Source organism: Chanodichthys erythropterus, chromosome 12 (genome assembly GCF_024489055.1).
Source record: "Chanodichthys erythropterus isolate Z2021 chromosome 12, ASM2448905v1, whole genome shotgun sequence".
NCBI lineage: Eukaryota > Metazoa > Chordata > Actinopteri > Cypriniformes > Xenocyprididae > Chanodichthys > Chanodichthys erythropterus.
In genome coordinates, this window is record NC_090232.1 from 58,345,193 (window position 1) to 58,371,443 (window position 26,251).

The window sequence follows — 26,251 nt, forward strand, 5'->3', positions numbered from 1 at the left end:
AATGTAAACAGTAATTAATGTTTTATTCTTTTAATTGACAAAGTGTTTTATCATTATATAGGTATAGTTAAATAATGATTTTATTCTATTATATTTATAGATACTCTTATGATTACTACTATCCATAATTTGGCACAAAAATGACAAAGATATGTTCAAGATTCAGCAGATATTTTATTACTTTATTTGCAAAAAAATATATTTTAAACCATTTCCTAAGTGTCCTGTATGAGGCAGCTGCTACAAATATACTGAGGTAATTATACTGCTTTACTGCCAGACAATATCACAATTACCAAAGATATACAGTCCTTGAGCTTCTCAAAAGCTAAAAAAATCCAGAAGATGACATTAAAAGATATGTATAAAGAACAATATAGAGATTTTTAGCATTTCTTCAAATAATAGTTTGGCCCACCCAAAAATACATGTAGAGTTTTTGTTCAAGAAAATGAACATGTGGACTTTCTCAGGAAGAATTTGAGATCTTTCATTACCGTGTCCTCAGCTGTGTAGAACACTCTTGCCAACAGTGTTGCAGAGGTAGATGATGGAGAGCTGTGAGAGAAGAGGAAGAGTGTCTTTCTCAGGTTCTTCTGAGGCAAGGATAGGAGGATGGTCTCTATATATTCACTTTGGATTTTGACAAACTGGAAGCTAAAAAAAAATTATTGTAGTAGTTATTGTAGTAAGGTTTATTGTTTGTTAGAAAGGTATGAGGAAAGCATGTTTAACTTACATGTTCCTCCTCTTCTTCATCCTGAGCTGCACTGTCACCTTGGTCACCACTGCCATCATCATCCTCCTCTGGCAGCTGAAAGGTTGAATTACATTGTTAGAAGTTGCATTTTTACTTCTTCTACTTACCAAGGCTGCATTTGATGAAAAAAATACAGTAAAATAATAATACTGTGAAGTAGTTTTACTTTAATATTCTAAAATAGTTTTACTATTAACTGTTTTCTATTTTAATCTATTTTTAAAAGTAAGTTATTCCTGTGATCAAAGCTGAATTTTCAGCATCATTAACTCCAGTCTTCAGTGTCACATGATCCTTCAGAAATCATTCTAATATGATGATTTGATGCTCAAGAACACAAAAAAATGAAGCAGCACATTTCAAAAGAAATGTCCGAGCATCAATTCAGCATATTAGAATGATGAAAGATCAAGTGGCACTGAAGACTAGAAAAATGATGCCGAAAATTTTCCGTCAAAGGAATAAATTAAATTTTGCAACATCTTCCAAATCTCAATATCTTTGACTGGCAGTGTACATTATTACATTTAGATAATAAACAGTGCACAAATTCTCGAAGAACTTACATTTTAATGATTACTTCCCTCACTGCTGACTCCTTCAAGCTGGGGACACACTGAACGACTAGAAAAAACATTCTAAGACTGAAATCAACACACTTAAAAAGTGTTTCCTTCGACTGAAGTGGATTTAAATACTTACAGATTATAAACAGACTGAACACAACTGGCTCTGACTTGACGTGTTTGGGCAAGATCAGTTGAAAGTATCAAATTACATTTATAATCGGCCTTACAGTCATTAAGTGTGTCCCTGGCTTTAATCGTTGTTGTAGCCTCTTCAAAAATACATCTTTCTGTACACGAAAGCAAGAAAAAAATATTTTAAGAAAAAATACAGTAAGGGCATATTTCATGTAGCCTATATGAATTGTGATTATGAATTTTTTTTTTTTTTTTGATAGTATTTTGAAATCATTCAAATATCATGTATATATTGTAAGTTACAACATTATTTGTTTTTATCATGACATGAATTAATGTCGTTCCAAACCTGTTAAGACTTTTGTTCATCTTCAAAACACAAATAAATTTAATTTAATGAAATTTGAGAGCTTTCTGTCCCTCCATTGACAGTCTACACAACTGCCACTTTGATGTTTAAAACAAAAGTTCATACAGACCGTAAATCTAATCTATTGAATATTGAGTGGTTTAGTCCAAATTTTCTGAATAAACTTGATCACTTTATATAATGAACAAATTTAATACACAAGTGCATATACAAAGAAGTACAGTTGAGCTTCCATTTATGTTCGCTAATTAATGTTTATATGTGAATGAAAGTCTAAACTCAAACTATATATTGCATTAAGCGAACAAGTCTCTTTGAAGTTCAAGTTTGGACTAAACTGCTCCATTCATATGGATCACTTTTACAATGTCTTTATGAACTTTTTGAAGTGTCAAAGTGTTAGTTGCATGGTGTGTAAATTGAGGGAGACAACTCTGTTTTCATTAAAATATCTTCGCTTATTTTTCGAAGATGAACAACACATTCTTGCATGTTCGGAATGACATAAGGGCGAGTCTTTTTTTTTTTTTCATTTTTGTGTGAACTAACCCTTTAGGCAGGCGTACACTTTGTAAGTTCGAACACTCAGTAGTTTGTAAGCCTTTAAGTTAGTTAATCATGTCAAAGCAGTTGGTACATTGCACGAATGCACTACACAGCTTTTCTTTGTTTTAAAAACAGACTTAACATTTATCTATTATGGGTTCTAATTAGGAGACGATGAGCACATTAAGCTTTGTGCCATGCTGTTTATATTTATCAAGCAGTAAAAATGCCCTTTCAACGCCTCAAGAAGCTTGCGGATGAGATGATGAGAGGAAGGAGATTTTGGATTGTATATGATAGTTGAATTGATTCGAACAGTTTTAATCGAACAGATTTAAAAAAAGCTTTAATCATGCCCTTTCAATCCGAATGAAATGTCAATTGGACCTGGCCAATTCATTTCAACTAATGTGGTTACATGTGACTTTTTATTCCATCTGTGCTACTAGTCTGATTAAAGTCTGATTATTAGAACCCATGTATACACAGCTAATGTTGCTGCTATAGTTTTAGATTTAAAAAAAAAAAAAGTTATAGGGTTGCCAAGCAGCCTATGTGATGTGATTGTGTATAATTTGGGACTATACAATAGCTGCATTTACATGGACCCTAATAATTAATTTGTAATCGGACTAGTTGCACAGTTGAATTAAAGGGATAGTTCACCAAAAAATGAAAATTCTATCATCATTTACTCACCCTCAGCTTGTTCCAAAGCTATATAAAATATTTTAAAGAAAGTTTGTTACCAGGCTGTTTTGGGCCAACATTGACTTCCATAGTAGAAAAAAAAAAAAACTATGGAAGTCAATGGTGGTTTTTAACAGAGGAAATGTATACAGCTTTGCAACAAGCTGAGGGCGAGTAAATGATGACAGAATTTTCATTTTTGGGTGAACTATCCCTTTAAGTCACATGCAACCATGTCATTCAGAATAAATTTGGCAAATCAGATTTTAAAATTTCATTCTGATTGTAAGGGGTGGTTTAAACCTTTTCTAATCTGTTCGATAGGATATGTAACACCTGATCAGATAAAAAACTGAAATTTGAAAGTGTAAAGCATGTGAAACCATTGTTGCTGAATGAATGCAGTGTAGTAGAAGCATTTTAAAATTTTATGACAACCGTCATCTGTTTAGTTTTGAGCATTTTTTTACTACTTGATAAATATAAGCAGCACGGCACATAGCTTCATGTTCTCTGCGTCTCTTAATCAGGACCTGTAATGATAAATATAAAGTCTGCTTTTTGAAGCAGAAAAGAAGCAATAACAGGATGATGGTTAATACGCACCAATAGCGGGAAAGTCTGTAATTCTGGACAGACAGTGCATTTTAAATATCAAATCCGATTTCTAAATAAATGTACACATCACCTATAATCAGATTCATCAATCACAATGATTTCATTCTGAATTAAATGAAAAGTGTAAATGTATCAAATAGTAAAATTGCTGACCCCTCAAATTCAGAATTATTAACATCTCCTTGTCTCTGAGTAATTGACTTGTGAAATTCAACCCTGTGAATTACCTGTTTGTCCTCCTGAGCCTTTTAACAAGAAGGCTGCTTTTATGGCTGGATGCTGATTGACACACCTTTTGACCATGTTCTCACATCCAGGACAACAAAATGATCAAGCAGACCTGAAACAAATGACCCATGATTGAAATCACTTTAAATCCATTTAGTCTTACCTAAGTGATATTGGAAAAATGAGGCATAGTTGTTACCCAGTATACGCTGCTTCTCCTGGAACATGGTCTGCATGATGAATGATCTCTTGATCCTGGATCCATGCAGTCCACCTGGAGATTATCTGAATGATATGCGGTTGTATATAAAGGGTAATTAATGACTGAACGTTACATACATACCGATAGCAGCAATATTAGTCCAGGACCTTATATCTATTGGTACTGAATAAGTCAGAAATTAATTTAATACCCACCCATGCTCATTGTTGTCTTGTTGTTTCTGCACATGCTGTCTCTCCTCCAGCTGCTGAAAATAAAAAGTATGTTAGATTTATTAGAATGAATAGACCCACACATAACGTTAACGTTAAACCAGCAAGTGGCGACAAACGAGAATATTTTGTTATAAACAACTCTAAATCATTGATTTGGCTGGTTCATTGTCATTACAAAGAATTTAAGTAAACAAACCGTGAAGTAATTAACTGTGTCTGATTAACCGTTTTATACAGATTTTATTGAATTTTCAATATGGTTCATATGAGCTTTAGGGAGGCCAGGCAGGGTCTAAAATTAACAAACACTCTACTATAGTTGCCGTTTAACGAATATATGTGATTATTCTGCCGTTTATAGCATTAAACAGTGAACGTTACACTTAAAATAACTAAAATAAAAATATAAAACTGCGTCTCAGACTTTAACGTTACCTCGGACCGCCTCACGGGGACAGCGCTCGTGCGCACATTAACCAAACGGAATTTATTTATGAAATAAATTTAGAAAACCAAAAACACTGCACTAACATTACTCATCACAAGTGATATTTAGTGTCACATGGGCAAAAACGATGAATAAAAGCACATTTGTAGGGCTTACCTTTTACTCCGTGTCCGTCTGCTGGAAGTCGACCGTTACAGAACAAAATGATGCGCATGCGCAGTACTCAAGATTATCAGAAAGTCCGTTAGACTTGCTCGTTTAAAATTTCGAATTTGTCTCGCGCGTGCCCCATCCAATAAATCTCCTACATTCACAAACAACATATAATATATAAACATGTCCATAACTTTTGGCGCTCTAACAGTTAAACAGAACGGCATGCATCTTGCGGAAGAACATTGTAGCCGGAGCTACTTCTTTCTGTTTGTCGATGACGAGTCACGCAGGTATTTGTGCTACTCCGCAGCGGTTCCTGCCAGACTGGTCTAAAATAGTCAGAATATAAACACTACTAAGTGTACCATAATGATTCAGGGTCCAACAAAAACACGGTTTGGAAAATGTATTCATGTTGTACATTCCCATTGTATAACTTTTGTAAATTTTGAACACAAAAAGTTACATATCTGGAAAGTTATCAGGAGACCAATGGACCACGTCGCTACAACGTTCTCCGTGGGATTAACCTGCGACGTATTTTGAGGACGTGCCTGCGATGTTTCTGGAACGTTAGCCAAGACTCTTAAAAAAAAAAAAATGGAACTTTACCACGACGTCCTCACACCGTTGTCATTCAGTAAACCTCTTGTTCACAAACATATGAATAATCACAATTTATTAAGTAAAATGTTAGGTAGTTTTGCTGGCAAATATTTTTTGAATATGTAGGTATATCTTAAATATAAATAAAACGTCGATTCATTTAAAAAGCTTGAATCAATTAAATTTACTCATTATATCCAAATGCCATTAACAAACATAATGTTGGCTTAATGCAATATCTGGAAAGTTATCAGGAGACCTATGGACCACGTCGCTACAACATTCTCCGTGGTATTAACCAGCGACGTCTTTTGAGGACGTGCCCGCGACGTTTCTGGAACGTTAGCCAAGATTCTAAAAAATGGAACATTACCACGACGTCCTCACAACCTTGTCATAAAGTAATGTCACGCTGACCAAATTACTGACTAACTGACAACGTCGTCACAACGTACTGTGTTTGCTGGGTAGTTATTTATGTTAAATTAGCGGCTAAAATAATAGACCATGTAGTAATTTGCATATCTGTTATATAAAATTCGAAATTTTAAATAAGCGAGTCAAACGGACTTTCGGAGAATCTGAGTACTGCGCATGCGCATCATTTTGTTCTGTAAAAGTCGACTTCCAGCAGACAGACAAAGGTAAGCCCTACAAATCTGCTTTTATTCATCGTTTTTGCCCATGTGACACTAAATATCATTTGTGATGAGTAATGTTAGTGTAGTGTTTTTGATTTTCTAAATTTATTTCATAAATAAATTCCGTTTGGTTAACGTGCGCACGAGCGCTGTCCCCGTGAGGCGGTCTGAGGTAACGTTAACGTTAAAATCTGAGACACAGTTTTATATTTTTATTTTAGTTATTCAGATTTCATTAAATTATCTTTATTTGTGTTTTGAAGATGAACGAAAGTCTTAACAGGTTTGGAACGACATGAATTCATGTCATGATAAAAACAAATAATCTTGCAACAATGACTAAAGCCAGGGACACACTTAACGACTGTAAGGCCGATTATAAATGTAATTTGATACTTTGATCTTGCCCAAACACGTCAAGTCAGAGCCAGTTGCGTTCAGTCTGTTTATAATCTGTAAGTATTTAAATCCACTTCAGTCGAAGGAAACAGTTTTTAAGTGTGTTGATTTCAGTCTTAGAATGTTTCAGCTAGTCGTTCAGTGTGTCCCCAGCTTTAAGGAGTTCTTTGAGAATTTTTGCACTGTTTATTATCTAAATGTAATAATATACACTGCCAGTCAAAGACATTAATATTTGGAAGATGTTGCAAAATTTAATTATTCCTTTGATGGAAAATTTTCAACATAATTTTTCTAGTATTCAGTGCCACTTGATCTTTGATTATTCTAATATGCTGAATTGATGCTCTGACATTTCTTTTGAAATGTGCTGCTTCATATTGTTGTGTTCTTGACCATCAAATAATCATATTAGAATGATTTCTGAAGCATCATGTAACACTGAAGACTGAAGTAATGATGCTGAAAATTCAGCTTTGATCACAGGAATAACTTACTTTTAAAAATAGATTAAAATAGAATACAGTTAATAGGAAAACTATTTTAGAATATTAAAGTAAATCTACTTCACAGTATAATTATTTTACTATCTGTATTTTTTCATCAAATGCAGCCTTGGTAAGTAGAAGAGACTGCTTTCAAAAGTAAAAATGCAACTTCTAACAATGTAATTCAACCTTTCAGCTGCCAGAGAAGGATAATGATGATGGCTGTGGTGACCGAGGTGACAGTGCAGATCAGGATGAAGAAGAGGAGGAACATGTAAGTTAAACATGCTTTCCTCATACCTTTCTAACAAACAATAAACCTGACTACAATAACTACTACAATAAATATTTTTTTTAGCTTCCAGTTTGCAAAAATCCAAAGTGATTATATAGAGACAATCCTCCTATCCTTGCCTCAGAAGAACCTGAGAAAGACACTCTTCCTCTTCTCTCACAGCTCTCCATCATCTACCTCTGCAACACTGTTGGAAAGAGTGTTCTACACAGCTGAGGACACGGTAATGAAAGATTTCAAATTCTTCCTGAGAAAGTCCATGTTCATTTTCTTGAACAAAAACTGTACATGTATTTTTAGGTGGGCCAAATTATTATTTGAAGAAATGCTAAAAAACTTGTTCTATAATAAATAAAAAAAAATTGTTCTTCATACATATCTTTTATTCTTTATGACTGTCATCGTCTGGATTTTTTTAGCTTTTGAGAAGCTCAAGGACTGTATATCTTTGGTAATTGTGATATTGTCTGGCTGTAAAGCAGTATTAAAGCACATTACCTCAGTATATTTGTAGCAGCTGCCTCATACAGGACACTTAGGAAATGGTTTAAAATATATTTTTTGCAAATAAAGTAATAAATATCTGCTGAATCTTTTTCATATCTTTGTCATTTTTGTACCAAATGATGGATAGTAGTAATCATAAGAGTATCTATAAATATAATTGATAAAATCATTATTTAACTATACCCATGTAATGATAAAACACTTTGTCAATTAAAAGAATAAAATATATTAATCACTGGTTACATTTATTTATTGATTGTATTGTTTGATGAATGTGTTCAATTTTCTGTAGTCATAACTTGATAACACTTTACATGGTTAAAACATGGTTACATGGTAATGTTCAAATGTATTAGCTTATTAACTGTACAAAGTAACAATGCTGATGATTTCATGGATGCAGTGTGTTTCTAGCCATTTTCTATCAGAATTTAATGAGGGTTTCTATTGGTTTCCACTTTATATTTTGATCTGCAAATGTATTAACCAAAGCAATACCATTCCTTATAACAATTAGAATTTATAAGGTTTTATAGCAGAGAATGAAGTGTTTATCAGTTCTGCATGGATTTCAAGGTTATGGACGGAGCACATCTCCATTCCCCGGAGTAAAGGTGAGAAGCATATGATAAAGGTCGAGGTGGTATTTTTGATCTTTAGGACTTACCTGTTACATTCCAGCAACATACCACGAAAATGTCGCCACAACGAATATGGGAATCACAAAGTTACGTCGCTGGAACTAATATGAGCCGATCCAGTTACGTTTTTACAACGTGCCAGTTTGGTCCTTGAGATGTTACTGTCACGTTCCAGCGACGTACCGCTATAACGTCGCCACAACGAATTTGGGAATCCCAAAGTTACGTCGCTGGAACATTAAGGGGCGGTCACACTGCAATTTTCGTTCCATTGACTTCCATTCAAACGCATGCGAATGCGTCAGACCGGAAACGCAAGCTCGTGCGAAAAATTTCGCATTTCGCTGCGTTCCAAAGTTCAAGTTTTGTGAACTCTGACCTGCGAATTCGCATCACGTGAAGACGTGCGACCAGTTAGAAGATCGATTCGTCACGGCATGACCTCTTGGCTGAATTAAAAGAATTATATTTTTGCAGTAAAGTCGAGTAGGTTCTGTATTTTTACATTTTAAATGTATTGCTTTAAGTTATGTGTTGAATTCATGTTTATAAAAAAAGACGCTGTAAACCGTGACGTCATATCACGACCGTTACAGCATCCGAATAAATTTCGCACGTTCAAAGTCTAGTGTGACCGCGGCTTTATTCGGGACGTCGTTGCAACTAATGTGAGCCGATCCGGTTACGTTTTTACAACGTGCCAGTTTGGTCGTTGAGACGTAGCCTACTCCTCACGTTACAGAGACGTACCACTATAACGTTGCCACGACGAATATGGGAATCACAAAGTTACATCCCTAGAACGTTATTTGGTACGTCGTCACAACGTAACTGTGTTAGCTGGGCAGCCTTTGCTACTGACACATTCGATCTAAATAACAAACTGACATTACAACAAACATATAATAACATTTTTAATGCACTGTTATGTTCAAAACAAATTGAAAAATAAAAGTGTCTGCTTTGTCTGGTGTACAGGGATATTTATTGGCAAAAGTCATATTTGGGAATGAAAGAATATCATCCACCTGTTTCCGCGGGGCGCTACTGTAAAAGAGAACGTGGGTACAACTTCCGGTGAGGCGACGGAAGCAGCATACCAATGGTATTTTGTGTGCTAATTAGCGAAGAGGATAAGTGTTTTTTGGATCATTGTTTACTTTGTAAAGTTGCAAATCTTTATGAGAGATGTCGTTATGGTGCTCAGGGACAACATCTCAGTTTACTAAATTATTAGTTAATAATATCACAATACAATAAACACTTTTCGTTCCCTTAATTGCTCTTTACTTTACTGACCTTCCACAAAAGTGCTGCTGCATGACTAGAGCATCCTGACCCTGCAATACATGAACAACTCGCTGTCTGTACTTCCCCTGTCACTGATGCTAGCACCAAAGCCTTATGATGTGATATTTTACTCCTACCGTGCGTGCCAGAGCCAGTCGCGTTTCCACTGTCATATATGCGATGCTAACCCGCCTATATAAAAATATGTTTCAATATAGGTTTTGATATAGGTTTTTAATATATGTGACATATATAAAATTGGCCGTTTTCCTATATTATATGTACATATATGTACATATATATGCACCTATATGTTCACCTATAATAGTAAAATTAAAATCCATAGCTGCTAGGCAACATAAATAAAAGTCCAAAATGTAGAAATGTACATTATTTATTTACCCAAGATCAATCAAATAGTACAAAACAAAAAATATAGTACAATAACAAAAATAAGACAAAAAACCTGCTAGGCAACATAAATAAAAGTCCAAAATATAGAAACTAACATTTTTGTAAGTCCTTCATGATTTCAAAAACAATATAGAAACGAACTAAAACCATAAGAAAGGGAGCAAGAGAGAATATTGACTCCGAAATTCTACTCACAGATTGAGTTGTACACTCAATTTACAGTGACAGGAAGTCCGTCTGCATCCTTCAATTTCAAAACAACACACTTCAAAAAGGTCAGTGTCATTTTCAGTCCTTTAGGATACTGGATTGGATTCGAGGATTCGATTCCAAATGCAAAATATACACATAGGAGGAGGTCCAGTGCCATCAAGATGTCCTCACTCTACTCTGTGATTAACTGGCCATCCAGCGTGAACAAAATGTGGTCATACTGCATGAGATGATCCTCCCGCAGGCTTTAGGCACTATCTTAGGTGTTGGGATGACAGGAGGGATGGTCTGAGCATGGCCCTGGAGAAGAGGGGATAATGGCATTAACCATCTTCACATATTGTTTTGAAAGGCAAACCTTATAAGCTAAATTAATTTCAACTACTGTCATATACAACTGCTCAAATACTTTTGGCCATTAACTGAAAATGAATGTAATTTTCTCTTCACATTGAGAGAATAATTTGTGTATTATCATTTGTATAGCAAAATGTGCAATAAGTGTCGTGCTTTGATTAGATTGTGCTTCACACACTGTAGTCAACTGTTCATGGCTCACCTCAATGTCAAACAGCAACCCCAGGTCCACCTTGAACAGTGCAGGCAAGAGGAGAACAGCTGCTTCCAACTTTAGGCCTTTAAACAAAATAACATCATTAGGTTAACATAACGTGGGGGATGATTTTACCCAATACTTTTTTGTTTTGTTTTTTTAAACATTCATTACTGTGTGTAAAGCCCAAAGTATACTTCGTATTTTATGCATATGCTTTTTCTGAACTCAAAACAAATTAAGATCTTTTTGATGAAGTCTGAGAGGTTTCTGTCCCTCCAATGATGAGGGTGAGTAATTAATGACAGAATTTTCATTTTTGGGTAAACTAATCCTTTAAAGGTGATTATCCTTGCACACATCAAAGCAATTCTCAAACAACACAACTGGATATTCATACAACTACACATTTGTACGAGACATACACTAGAGCTGCAGGATTCTGGATAAAATGAGAATCATGATTTTTTGGTTGCAAATAGAGATCGCAATTCTCCCACGATTCTAAATAGACAACTAAAAATAACATTTAATTTACTAGTTCTAGCAAAATATTAATTGCTGGAAAATGTTTAATTTGAATGAATTATTTAAAAAAAATGGTTTTGAATATATTAATAGCTCATTAATAAATACTTGTTTCACTACTGGATGAATCAGGGTTTAACCTTAACGAATCTATTGAATGAATGATTCAATGACAATGTCACTGGTTGCCACCTAGTGGCTTAACAAGGTAATTTATATACAACGGTTATTTGAAGCACCAAGTTAGTTTAGATTTGCTCTATTTTGATCGCTATCTAATGTCCAGTGATTATATCCTAACTGTAAACTTTTATCTTATTACTTCTGTGATAATTTTAATATTTGTAAAAGAAATCAAATAACCAAATCCTTGAATAACTACAGTGTGGTTCAAAACTGCTGTTTCTGGATCAGTGGCAGCATGAACACCGAATGTTCCGGTAGGATTTTTGTCAAAGGTTTAATAGACGCAGGCGAATCGTTGTCAATAATAAAGTAGGATCACGTGGGTGTTTGAATCGAGATTGCGATCTTTTTACGATAAATTGTGCAGCTCTAACATACACATACAAAGTAAATCAAAGGGGTTTCGGACAAGCCAGGTTGATGATGTATATCATACCTAGAAGCAGGGCACAAGCTGATGTAACTGAAGTAAGTTGATTCAAAACTTTAACTCCCTCAATGTCAGCAGATGGTTCATGAAGTTCTCCCCCTCCTTCCAAATAATGAACATCGCCATGGTGAGCTGCTCCTCAATCATCTGTCGGGTTATCCTAAAATAGTGAACATAAAAAAATTTTTAAAAAAATTGGTCACCTTTTGCTAGCATAACTACAAAATGCACAAATTTAGACTTATTTTTCTGAAAATAAACCAAAATAAAATATTCTTACGTTCAACCCAGAAAGTACTCCTTGATGAGGTCTTCAGGACTTTCTCTCAGGAAAAAGACAAGGGCCTTCAGGACACACTTCACAGGTGAATGTTTTCAGTCTGTGATAAAGCAATTGTGATTATTTTTCTTATTTAAAAAAAAAAAAAGCACAATAATCTGTAATGGGGAATAAATTTTTTGCAGATATGCAATAGCGAAGGACAAGAAAATATAAAAATAATTTGTATTAATGACTGGCCAAATTTGCAATTAATATATTTATGGACAATACCAGCAACACTTGTGGCGTTGAGGGATCCAAAAAAATAAATAAATAAAATAATTCTTTATTTTTCCAATGCGTTTCAGCATACAGGCCTTCGTCAGTACTAAAATACTACAGATTTGCAATTAAGAAATGCATCTGAATCAGTCATTGATTTCATTTAAAATTATGAATTTATAATACATAATTATAAGTCTAAAAATAAAACATGCATCAATCAATAAATTAGCTTTATACCCCAATATATTTAATCATTCTTGATTAAAGGGATATTTCACCGAAAAATGAAAGCTAGCCGTTAATTTACTTACCATCAGGCCATCCAAGTTGACTTTTTTTTTTTATTTCTTCAGTAGAACAGTAAATATTTTTAGCTGGAACTGTGATCTTCTGTGATTAATGTAATGTCAATGGCTACTGTCACTGTGAGAAAAAAAAAAAAAAAATAAATACAAAAATATAGCTGCGAGCAGCGATGGCGGGCCCAAGCCCGGTGGCACCGCCACCCCGGTGGCTTCAGGGCAACTGTGCACAGCGGGCAATAGGCACTTAAAACGGTTAAACATCGAAGGACTATGTCAAATTCACTCCACATTTACTGCACTACAAGGTGCCGTTATAGAGCCCCTCCTCCCTGCCCATTTTCAAAGGATTACATGTGCCAAGTTTTAACATTATTCTGATGAATTTTGAAGCAAATCAGGTAAAAATAAGAGGGTGATCTCAATGTATGCTGAAAGTGACACATTTTCTGCTTCCAGTTGGTGGCGCTATGACTTTGAATCACAATAGTCAAATCCATGTGATCAGCCTTGTACAACGAAGACTAAGCCAAAGTTTCATCAAAATCAATTAATGTATGCAGAAGTTATAACACTTTGTTTCCCTTTTCTTGCCATAAATTCGTTGCCTCGCCACGGCCAAACCGTTTGAGATATCCAAAATCCGTTTGCAATTAAACAACTTCAATGTGTTAGCAACAAGTTAAAAAAAGCTTGGTGTAAATTGGATAAACCCTGTAGGAGTAGTAGTATAAAATTCATAGCCTGTTTTTTCAAAAAATTAACATTCAAACCAAAATAGCTGACTTCCTGTTGGTCGGAGCTAATGAATGTAAATTAGAAAATTGTCCAGCTTGATGAGAACAATATGTGTACCGAGTTTGGTGACTGTAGGAAAAACTAACCCCCCCACTTTTGTCAAAAGGTGGCGCTACTGAGCCCCTCCACAACGCCCATTTCTATGGCTTTGTCCATGTCTACTGGTTGACAATATTGATGTGTGTGTCGAGTTTCATGCAATTTGAAGCATGTTAAGAGCCTCAAAAACACTCAAGAATATTATTACAGTTTGACCTGTTGCCATGGCAACAATATTTCAAATATCAAAAATCCTGTCATAGGTCTACATCTGCTGTGTATTGACATTACACTGATGAAGTTTGAAGCAAATCAGGTAAAAATAAGAGGGTGATCTCAAAGCATTTTAAAAGTGATACACTTCTTGCTGCCATTTGGTGGCGCTATAACTTTGACTCACAATAGTTACATCCATGTGATCAGACTACTACAACCAACACACTCCTGAAGTTTCATAAACATCAATCAATGTATGCAGAAGTTATAACACATTTCCTGTTTCCCTTTTCTCGCCATAAATTCGTTGCCTCGCCACGGCCAAACCGTTTGAGATATCCAAAATCCGTTTGCAATTAAACAACTTCAATGTGTTCGCAACAAGTTAAAAAAAAGCTTGGTGTAAATTGGATAAACCCTGTAGGAGTAGTAGTATAAAATTCATAGCCTGTTTTTTCAAAAAATTAACATTCAAACCAAAATAGCTGACTTCCTGTTGGTCGGAGCTAATGAATGTAAATTAGAAAATTGTCCGGCTTGATGAGAATAATATGTGTACCGAGTTTGGTGACTGTAGGAAAAACGAACCCCCACTTTTGTCAAAAGGTGGCGCTACTGAGCCCCTCCACCACGCCCATTTCTATGGCTTTGTCCATGTCTACTGGTTGACAATATTGATGTGTGTGTCGAGTTTCATGCAATTTGAAGCATGTTAAGAGCCTCAAAAACACTCAAGAATATTATTACAGTTTGACCTGTTGCCATGGCAACAATATTTCAAATATCAAAAATCCTGTCATAGGTCTACATCTGCTGTGTATTGACATTACACTGATGAAGTTTGAAGCAAATCAGGTAAAAATAAGAGGGTGATCTCAAAACATTTCAAAAAGTGATACACTTCCTGCTGCCAGTTGGTGGCGCTATAACTTTGACTCACAATAGTCACATCCATGTGATCAGACTCCTATAACGAACACACTCGTGAAGTTTCATAAAGATCAATATATGTATTAAGACGTTATAACACATTTCCTGTTTCCTTTTTCTCGCCATAAATTCGTTGCCTCGCCACGGCCAAACCGTTCGAGATATCAAAAATCCCCTGGCAATTTTTAATCATCAGTGTCTTGACTTCATGCTGACCGAGTTTGGTGGCGATCGGATTAATCGTCTAGGAGGAGTATATCAAATTCCAGAGCATGCGTTTTTCAAACAACCCTTAATAGCTGACTTCCTGTTGGCGTGGCGATTAACTTAGAGCGCGAAAGTTGTTCGGCCCGATGAGGTCTATATGTGTACCGAGTTTCATACTAATACGTGCAAGCATGTTTAATATATGGACCAAATTTTCAGACTTTTTTCAAGGGGGCGCTGTCGAGCCCCCCTGCCACGCCCGGGTACCAGCCTCTCCGGCGTCCTAATGGCCGCGGATTCCAATGTGTGTGCCAATTTTCAAGAGTTTTTGAGCATGTTAAGGCCCCCAAAAAGCCCCGGAAGACGAAAAAAAAAAAAAAATAAAAAATAAAATAAAAATAAATATAGCTGCGAGCAGCGATGGCGGGCCCAAGCCCGGTGGCACCGCCACCCCGGTGGCTTCAGGGCAACTGTGCACAGCGGGCAATAGGCACTTAAAACGGTTAAACATCAAAGGACTATGTCAAATTCACTCCACATTTACTGCACTACAAGGTGCCGTTATAGAGCCCCTCCTCCCTGCCCATTTTCAAAGGATTACATGTGCCAAGTTTTAACATTATTCTGATGAATTTTGAAGCAAATCAGGTAAAAATAAGAGGGTGATCTCAATGTATGCTGAAAGTGACACATTTTCTGCTTCCAGTTGGTGGCGCTATGACTTTGAATCACAATAGTCAAATCCATGTGATCAGCCTTGTACAACAAAGACTAAGCCAAAGTTTCATCAAAATCAATTAATGTATGCAGAAGTTATAACACTTTGTTTCCCTTTTCTTGCCATAAATTCGTTGCCTCGCCACGGCCAAACCGTTTGAGATATCCAAAATCCGTTTGCAATTAAACAACTTCAATGTGTTAGCAACAAGTTAAAAAAAGCTTGGTGTAAATTGGATAAACCCTGTAGGAGTAGTAGTATAAAATTCATAGCCTGTTTTTTCAAAAAATTAACATTCAAACCAAAATAGCTGACTTCCTGTTGGTCGGAGCTAATGAATGTAAATTAGAAAATTGTCCGGCTTGATGAGAATAATATGTGTACCGAGTTTGGTGACTGTAGGAAAAACTAACCCCCACTTTTGTCAAAAGGTGGCGCTACTGAGCCCCTCCACCACGCCCATTTCTATGGCTTTGTCCATGTCTACTGGTTGACAATATTGATGTGTGTCGAGTTTCATGCAATTTGAAGCATGTTAAGAGCCTCAAAAACACTCAAGAATATTATTACAGTTTGACCTGTTGCCATGGCAACAATATTTCAAATATCAAAAATCCTGTCATAGGTCTACATCTGCTGTGTATTGACATTACACTGATGAAGTTTGAAGCAAATCAGGTAAAAATAAGAGGGTGATCTCAAAGCATTTTAAAAGTGATACACTTCTTGCTGCCATTTGGTGGCGCTATAACTTTGACTCACAATAGTTACATCCATGTGATCAGACTACTACAACCAACACACTCCTGAAGTTTCATAAACATCAATCAATGTATGCAGAAGTTATAACACATTTCCTGTTTCCCTTTTCTCGCCATAAATTCGTTGCCTCGCCACGGCCAAACCGTTTGAGATATCCAAAATCCATTTGCAATTAAACAACTTCAATGTGTTCGCAACAAGTTAAAAAAAGCTTGGTGTAAATTGGATAAACCCTGTAGGAGTAGTAGTATAAAATTCATAGCCTGTTTTTTCAAAAAATTAACATTCAAACCAAAATAGCTGACTTCCTGTTGGTCGGAGCTAATGAATGTAAATTAGAAAATTGTCCGGCTTGATGAGAATAATATGTGTACCGAGTTTGGTGACTGTAGGAAAAACTAACCCCCACTTTTGTCAAAAGGTGGCGCTACTGAGCCCCTCCACCACGCCCATTTCTATGGCTTTGTCCATGTCTACTGGTTGACAATATTGATGTGTGTGTCGAGTTTCATGCAATTTGAAGCATGTTAAGAGCCTCAAAAACACTCAAGAATATTATTACAGTTTGACCTGTTGCCATGGCAACAATATTTCAAATATCAAAAATCCTGTCATAGGTCTACATCTGCTGTGTATTGACATTACACTGATGAAGTTTGAAGCAAATCAGGTAAAAATAAGAGGGTGATCTCAAAACATTTCAAAAAGTGATACACTTCCTGCTGCCAGTTGGTGGCGCTATAACTTTGACTCACAATAGTCACATCCATGTGATCAGACTCCTATAACGAACGCACTCGTGAAGTTTCATAAAGATCAATATATGTATTAAGACGTTATAACACATTTCCTGTTTCCTTTTTCTCGCCATAAATTCGTTGCCTCGCCACGGCCAAACCATTCGAGATATCAAAAATCCCCTGGCAATTTTTAATCATCAGTGTCTTGACTTCATGCTGACCGAGTTTGGTGGCGATCGGATTAATCGTCTAGGAGGAGTATATCAAATTCCAGAGCATGCGTTTTTCAAACAACCCTTAATAGCTGACTTCCTGTTGGCGTGGCGATTAACTTAGAGCGCGAAAGTTGTTCGGCCCGATGAGGTCTATATGTGTACCGAGTTTCATACTAATACGTGCAAGCATGTTTAATATATGGACCAAATTTTCAGACTTTTTTCAAGGGGGCGCTGTCGAGCCCCCCTGCCACGCCCGGGTACCAGCCTCTCCGGCGTCCTAATGGCCGCGGATTCCAATGTGTGTGCCAATTTTCAAGAGTTTTTGAGCATGTTAAGGCCCCAAAAAGCCCCGGAAGACGGAAAAAAAAAAAAAAAAAAAAAACGAGCAGCGATGGCGGGCCCAAGCCCGGTGGCACCGCCACCCCGGTGGCTTCAGGGCAACTGTGCACAGCGGGCAATAGGCACTTAAAACGGTTAAACATCAAAGGACTATGTCAAATTCACTCCACATTTACTGCACTACAAGGTGCCGTTATAGAGCCCCTCCTCCCTGCCCATTTTCAAAGGATTACATGTGCCAAGTTTTAACATTATTCTGATGAATTTTGAAGCAAATCAGGTAAAAATAAGAGGGTGATGTCAATGTATGCTGAAAGTGACACATTTTCTGCTTCCAGTTGGTGGCGCTATGACTTTGAATCACAATAGTCAAATCCATGTGATCAGCCTTGTACAACGAAGACTAAGCCAAAGTTTCATCAAAATCAATTAATGTATGCAGAAGTTATAACACTTTGTTTCCCTTTTCTTGCCATAAATTCGTTGCCTCGCCACGGCCAAACCGTTTGAGATATCCAAAATCCGTTTGCAATTAAACAACTTCAATGTGTTAGCAACAAGTTAAAAAAAGCTTGGTGTAAATTGGATAAACCCTGTAGGAGTAGTAGTATAAAATTCATAGCCTGTTTTTTCAAAAAATTAACATTCAAACCAAAATAGCTGACTTCCTGTTGGTCGGAGCTAATGAATGTAAATTAGAAAATTGTCCGGCTTGATGAGAATAATATGTGTACCGAGTTTGGTGACTGTAGGAAAAACTAACCCCCACTTTTGTCAAAAGGTGGCGCTACTGAGCCCCTCCACCACGCCCATTTCTATGGCTTTGTCCATGTCTACTGGTTGACAATATTGATGTGTGTGTCGAGTTTCATGCAATTTGAAGCATGTTAAGAGCCTCAAAAACACTCAAGAATATTATTACAGTTTGACCTGTTGCCATGGCAACAATATTTCAAATATCAAAAATCCTGTCATAGGTCTACATCTGCTGTGTATTGACATTACACTGATGAAGTTTGAAGCAAATCAGGTAAAAATAAGAGGGTGATCTCAAAGCATTTTAAAAGTGATACACTTCTTGCTGCCATTTGGTGGCGCTATAACTTTGACTCACAATAGTTACATCCATGTGATCAGACTACTACAACCAACACACTCCTGAAGTTTCATAAACATCAATCAATGTATGCAGAAGTTATAACACATTTCCTGTTTCCCTTTTCTCGCCATAAATTCGTTGCCTCGCCACGGCCAAATCGTTTGAGATATCCAAAATCCGTTTGCAATTAAACAACTTCAATGTGTTCGCAACAAGTTAAAAAAGCTTGGTGTAAATTGGATAAACCCTGTAGGAGTAGTATTATAAAATTCATAGCCTGTTTTTTCAAAAAATTAACATTCAAACCAAAATAGCTGACTTCCTGTTGGTCGGAGCTAATGAATGTAAATTAGAAAATTGTCCGGCTTGATGAGAACAATATGTGTACCGAGTTTGGTGACTGTAGGAAAAACTAACCCCCACTTTTGTCAAAAGGTGGCGCTACTGAGCCCCTCCACCACGCCCATTTCTATGGCTTTGTCCATGTCTACTGGTTGACAATATTGATGTGTGTGTCGAGTTTCATGCAATTTGAAGCATGTTAAGAGCCTCAAAAACACTCAAGAATATTATTACAGTTTGACCTGTTGCCATGGCAACAATATTTCAAATATCAAAAATCCTGTCATAGGTCTACATCTGCTGTGTATTGACATTACACTGATGAAGTTTGAAGCAAATCAGGTAAAAATAAGAGGGTGATCTCAAAACATTTCAAAAAGTGATACACTTCCTGCTGCCAGTTGGTGGCGCTATAACTTTGACTCACAATAGTCACATCCATGTGATCAGACTCCTATAACGAACACACTCGTGAAGTTTCATAAAGATCAACATATGTATTAAGACGTTATAACACATTTCCTGTTTCCTTTTTCTCGCCATAAATTCGTTGCCTCGCCACGGCCAAACCGTTCGAGATATCAAAAATCCCCTGGCAATTTTTAATCATCAGTGTCTTGACTTCATGCTGACCGAGTTTGGTGGCGATCGGATTAATCGTCTAGGAGGAGTATATCAAATTCCAGAGCATGCGTTTTTCAAACAACCCTTAATAGCTGACTTCCTGTTGGCGTGGCGATTAACTTAGAGCGTGAAAGTTGTTCGGCCCGATGAGGTCTATATGTGTACCGAGTTTCATACTAATACGTGCAAGCATGTTTAATATATGGACCAAATTTTCAGACTTTTTTCAAGGGGGCGCTGTCGAGCCCCCCTGCCACGCCCGGGTACCAGCCTCTCCGGCGTCCTAATGGCCGCGGATTCCAATGTGTGTGCCAATTTTCAAGAGTTTTTGAGCATGTTAAGGCCCCCAAAAAGCCCCGGAAGACGGAAAAAAAAAAAATAAAAAAAAAAAAAAATAATAATCCTTAGAAGAACAAGAGGGCCCTGCGCGAATTTTCGCTTGGGCCCTAATAATAACGAGCAGCGATGGCGGGCCCAAGCCCGGTGGCACCGCCACCCCGGTGGCTTCAGGGCAACTGTGCACAGCGGGCAATAGGCACTTAAAACGGTTAAACATCAAAGGACTATGTCAAATTCACTCCACATTTACTGCACTACAAGGTGCCGTTATAGAGCCCCTCCTCCCTGCCCACTTTCAAAGGATTACATGTGCCAAGTTTTAACATTATTCTGATGAATTTTGAAGCAAATCAGGTAAAAATAAGAGGGTGATCTCAATGTATGCTGAAAGTGACACATTTTCTGCTTCCAGTTGGTGGCGCTATGACTTTGAATCACAATAGTCAAATCCATGTGATCAGCCTTGTACAACGAAGACTAAGCCAAAGTTTCATCAAAATCAATTAATGTATGCAGAAGTTATAACACTTTGTTTCCCTTTTCTTGCCATAAATTCGTTGCCTCGCCACGGCCAAACCGTTTGAGATATCCAAAATCCGTTTGCAATTAAACAACTTCAATGTGTTAGCAACAAGTTAAAAAAAGCTTGGTGTAAATTGGATAAACCCTGTAGGAGTAGTAGTATAAAATTCATAGCCTGTTTTTTCAAAAAATTAACATTCAAACCAAAATAGCTGACTTCCTGTTGGTCGGAGCTAATGAATGTAAATTAGAAAATTGTCCGGCTTGATGAGAATAATATGTGTACCGAGTTTGGTGACTGTAGGAAAAACTAACCTCCCCACTTTTGTCAAAAGGTGGCGCTACTGAGCCCCTCCACCACGCCCATTTCTATGGCTTTGTCCATGTCTACTGGTTGACAATATTGATGTGTGTGTCGAGTTTCATGCAATTTGAAGCATGTTAAGAGCCTCAAAAACACTCAAGAATATTATTACAGTTTGACCTGTTGCCATGGCAACAATATTTCAAATATCAAAAATCCTGTCATAGGTCTACATCTGCTGTGTATTGACATTACACTGATGAAGTTTGAAGCAAATCAGGTAAAAATAAGAGGGTGATCTCAAAGCATTTTAAAAGTGATACACTTCTTGCTGCCATTTGGTGGCGCTATAACTTTGACTCACAATAGTTACATCCATGTGATCAGACTACTACAACCAACACACTCCTGAAGTTTCATAAACATCAATCAATGTATGCAGAAGTTATAACACATTTCCTGTTTCCCTTTTCTCGCCAAAAATTCGTTGCCTCGCCACGGCCAAACCGTTTGAGATATCCAAAATCCGTTTGCAATTAAACAACTTCAATGTGTTCGCAACAAGTTAAAAAAAGCTTGGTGTAAATTGGATAAACCCTGTAGGAGTAGTAGTATAAAATTCATAGCCTGTTTTTTCAAAAAATTTACATTCAAACCAAAATAGCTGACTTCCTGTTGGTCGGAGCTAATGAATGTAAATTAGAAAATTGTCCGGCTTGATGAGAATAATATGTGTACCGAGTTTGGTGACTGTAGGAAAAACTAACCCCCCACTTTTGTCAAAAGGTGGCGCTACTGAGCCCCTCCACCACGCCCATTTCTATGGCTTTGTCCATGTCTACTGGTTGACAATATTGATGTGTGTGTCGAGTTTCATGCAATTTGAAGCATGTTAAGAGCCTCAAAAACACTCAAGAATATTATTACAGTTTGACCTGTTGCCATGGCAACAATATTTCAAATATCAAAAATCCTGTCATAGGTCTACATCTGCTGTGTATTGACATTACACTGATGAAGTTTGAAGCAAATCAGGTAAAAATAAGAGGGTGATCTCAAAACATTTCAAAAAGTGATACACTTCCTGCTGCCAGTTGGTGGCGCTATAACTTTGACTCACAATAGTCACATCCATGTGATCAGACTCCTATAACGAACACACTCGTGAAGTTTCATAAAGATCAATATATGTATTAAGACGTTATAACACATTTCCTGTTTCCTTTTTCTCGCCATAAATTCGTTGCCTCGCCACGGCCAAACCGTTCGAGATATCAAAAATCCCCTGGCAATTTTTAATCATCAGTGTCTTGACTTCATGCTGACCGAGTTTGGTGGCGATCGGATTAATCGTCTAGGAGGAGTATATCAAATTCCAGAGCATGCGTTTTTCAAACAACCCTTAATAGCTGACTTCCTGTTGGCGTGGCGATTAACTTAGAGCGCGAAAGTTGTTCGGCCCGATGAGGTCTATATGTGTACCGAGTTTCATACTAATACGTGCAAGCATGTTTAATATATGGACCAAATTTTCAGACTTTTTTCAAGGGGGCGCTGTCGAGCCCCCCTGCCACGCCCGGGTACCAGCCTCTCCGGCGTCCTAATGGCCGCGGATTCCAATGTGTGTGCCAATTTTCAAGAGTTTTTGAGCATGTTAAGGCCCCCAAAAAGCCCCGGAAGACGGAAAAAAAAAAAAAAATAAAAAAAAAAAAATAAATAAAATAAAATAATAATAATCCTTAGAAGAACAAGAGGGCCCTGCGCGAATTTTCGCTTGGGCCCTAATTAATACAAAACAAAGTCACATGCATTTCAGATGGCATAAGAGGGAGTTGATGAATGTTTTGGAATGGATAATTCTTAGTCTAAAGTTTGTTAATGAGGATAACATTCAAGTCAGTAGACAGCATTAGATGGATTTTATTCAAACATGTCCAACATTGGTCATTCATATTATCTATTAACAATTCTAGCCGTTTTTATAGAAATTACTTACCATGTACAGTTATTGCAAAGTGTCCTTAGTCGTCAAACATTGAAGAGTTTTAGATCCTAAATGGGGGAGGGGAATCAGTGTTTATAAATGAAAAAAAACTTGTTTGCTACATTAATTAGTTGTGTAAATACGCAACCATTTCATTCTACTAAAAAAACAGGATAAAAAAAACACCTCGCGCTAGTCAAATGAAATAAGCCTTAACTATGTCTTTACTCACAGGCTTTCTTTGTCATTTTGGTCGAACAAATAGATCAATAAATCAGAGCTAACGTGAAAAAGACAAATAAAAGAACTGACAAACATTAATTTAAAAACCTCAACTCAATAATTGTAATGCGAGGATCCCCTCAGCCTCGACTCGATGTTTCTTTTAAAAATTATTTAGAGACATACTTACATGGTCCAAACTGAATACATTTCTTTATAATAAAACAAGTAAATTCAACATCTTGTAGAGAATAGAAAAGTTGAAATCGTAACTAACCGAATTTGCAACGTTATACTGCAGGCCGCGCAAATTCAAAAATTCGGTTAGATACGATTTCGTTAGTATTCATGTTCACAAACAACGTTAATTAACTCATAAACAGCTAAAACTGTCACGGTTCATGAATCCGCTGTCTCATTCTGGTGTCTGTGTGTTCTGTAGTGTGTCACCTGATTGTTCGTGTGGGCGTCGCCGCTGATTATCTGATCAGCGGCAGCTGTTTGCAATCACACCTGCCTATATAACGCCTTGTTTTTCGTCTCATGTTTGTCAGATCGTTGTTTGGAGTCCTGGTGTTGTTGTCTCGTGTTTGCTCGTGTTGTTTGTTCCTTGGACTGGATTTCTCGTTGTTGTTTCCTGTTTCCTGTTTCATCGTTGGATTGTTCTCTGGATTTCACCCACGGATTACACGACACTGGTTCACGGACGCACTTCACCAGTCACCATTCATCTGGACTCTCAGCGCCCATCGAGGTCCCTGCGTCACCACTCTCCTGCTGTGTTCGTTGTGTTATCTGTGACTGACCATCTGTGTGTGAAGCTCTTAATAAAAGAGATTAACTTGCTATTGCATCCGTCATTATTTACGTGACAGAACGATCTGACCAACTATGGATGCAGCAAGCTCAGCAGCTTTGACGGAGTTCATCAACCACAGCATTTCCCGCATGGACCAACAGCAGGAGAGTATCTCTTCCACCGGACGCGCAGTTCAAGCGCTGGTGACGCAGGTGTCTGAGCTCTCCCAGCAACTTCAACAGCTTCGAACTCCCACTGCGCCACCCCCACCGCCGATTCCCCCCACGCCGCTGGAGCGGTGGGATCAGCCAGAACCACGCCTTCCTGTTCCTCAGATTTATGCCGGTGAGCCGAACTTTTGTAGAGCGTTCTTGAACAAGTGTTCCTTGCATTTCTCGTTGCAGCCACGCACCTTCGAGAGGGAAGAATCCAAGGTGGCTTTTGTGATCACGCTCCTGACAGGGAAGGCAGCATTGTGGGGAACGGCGGTGTGGGAGAACCAGGATCCATGCTGCACCTCGTTCCAGGCACTCGCCGCCGAGATGAGGAGAGTGTTCGACCGTGCGGTGGCTGGCAAAGACGCTGCCCGACTACTCACCGAACTCAAGCAGGGTAACCGCACGGTCGCAGAATATTCCATCGAGTTTCGCACTCTCGCGGCGGAGTGCCGCTGGAATGAGGAGGCGCAGTGGGATGTGTTCCTGCATGGGTTAGCTGACCGTGTCAATCGAGAGATCTATGTCTTGGATCTTCCTCAGACACTCAACGGACTCATCGATCTCGCGCTGCGAGTGGATGCTCGACTTCAGAGACTGGAACGTCTAGAATCTGCTAACGCTAAGCCTCATGGAGCGGAGGGCCGGTTGGCCAATACAGCGGACACGGTCGGTTCCTCTTTAGATCCCGAACCCATGCAGCTAGGGAGAGCTCGGCTTTCCCGGGAGGAGAGAGAAAGGCGGAGATCCCAAGGCTTATGCCTCTACTGCGGAGCATCAGCTCACTTCCTCAGGTCTTGCCCAGTAAAAAGATCTAGTCCGGTAGTAAATCTGAGGCTACTATCGGGTGGGATCTCCGCCGAGAAGTCCTCACCATCCACCCTCCTCCCGGTAAGACTGAGATGGGCGACTCACAACATCACCTGCCAGGCACTCATCGACTCCGGGGCTGAGGGGAACTTCATGGACACCAACTTTGCACAACTTAACAGTTTACCCATCATCCCACTCACCCGCCTGATCACTGTCGACGCACTCAATGGACAGCGACTTCCCAGCATCTCTCACTCTACGGACTACGTTACTCTCATCTCCTCTGGCAATCACAATGAAGACATTCAGTTCCTCCTCATGGACTCACCTCAGGCACCTGTCGTTCTCGGACACCCCTGGCTCACCAAACACAACCCTCGGATTGACTGGCAGCAGCACACCATCACCGAGTGGAGCACTCTTTGTCACAGGTCTTGTCTGTTGTCTGCTTGTCCCACTGTGTCTGTTTCTGTGTTACAGGAGAAGGCGGTGGATTTGTCTAACGTGCCCGCAGAGTATCAAGACCTGAGGGAAGTGTTCAGTAAGTCCCGGGCTGCTTCTCTCCCTCCGCATCGTCCCTATGACTGTGCCATAGATTTAGTACCCGGTAAGTCTCCGCCTAAAGGCAAATTATACTCTCTGTCCGCTCCCGAGAGGGAGGCCATGGAGAAATATATTTCTGATTCTCTGGCAGCGAAATTCATCCGCCCTTCCTCTTCTCCAGCGGGGGCGGGGTTCTTTTTTGTGGGGAAGAAGGATGGGTCTCTGCGACCTTGCATTGATTACCGAGGGCTGAACAACATCACGGTAAAGAATACTTATCCTTTGCCGTTGATGTCTTCAGCCTTTGAGAGGTTGCAGGGAGCATCCGTTTTCACTAAATTGGACTTAAGGAACGCTTATCATTTGGTTTGCATCAGGAAGGGGGATGAATGGAAGACCGCGTTTAACACCCCCAGAGGACACTTTGAATACTTGGTCATGCCCTTCGGGCTGTCCAACAGTCCAGCGGTCTTCCAGGCA

The 26,251-nt window shown here is 38.3% G+C and overlaps 1 protein-coding gene and 1 long non-coding RNA gene across 6 annotated transcripts in view; one reads left to right on the forward strand and one right to left on the reverse strand.

Annotated features, from left to right (window-relative positions):
* Window positions 1-7,999, forward strand: part of pspc1 (paraspeckle component 1) — a 146,519-nt gene extending 138,520 nt beyond the window's left edge. The window contains exons 10-11 of one of the 5 annotated variants that reach the window (XR_010896674.1): window positions 7,289-7,366; window positions 7,451-7,999. Coding sequence is in view for 2 of the 5 variants with exons in the window: in XM_067404181.1 (XP_067260282.1) it covers window positions 7,289-7,366; window positions 7,550-7,603 (132 nt within the window). In the remaining 3 variants the exon portion in view is untranslated. Of the gene's footprint in view, window positions 1-7,288; window positions 7,367-7,450 lie in introns of those variants that run through there. The other 4 variants (XM_067404185.1, XM_067404181.1, XR_010896676.1 and 1 more) reach the window with 4 other exon arrangements.
* LOC137032424 (uncharacterized) lies at window positions 1,334-4,665 on the reverse strand. The gene is made up of 3 exons (XR_010896681.1): window positions 4,116-4,665; window positions 3,916-4,028; window positions 1,334-1,616 (listed from the first exon to the last, which is right to left on the reverse strand). It is a non-coding gene; the product is annotated as an uncharacterized lncRNA (long non-coding RNA).
* Window positions 8,000-26,251: the final 18,252 nt, after the last annotated feature.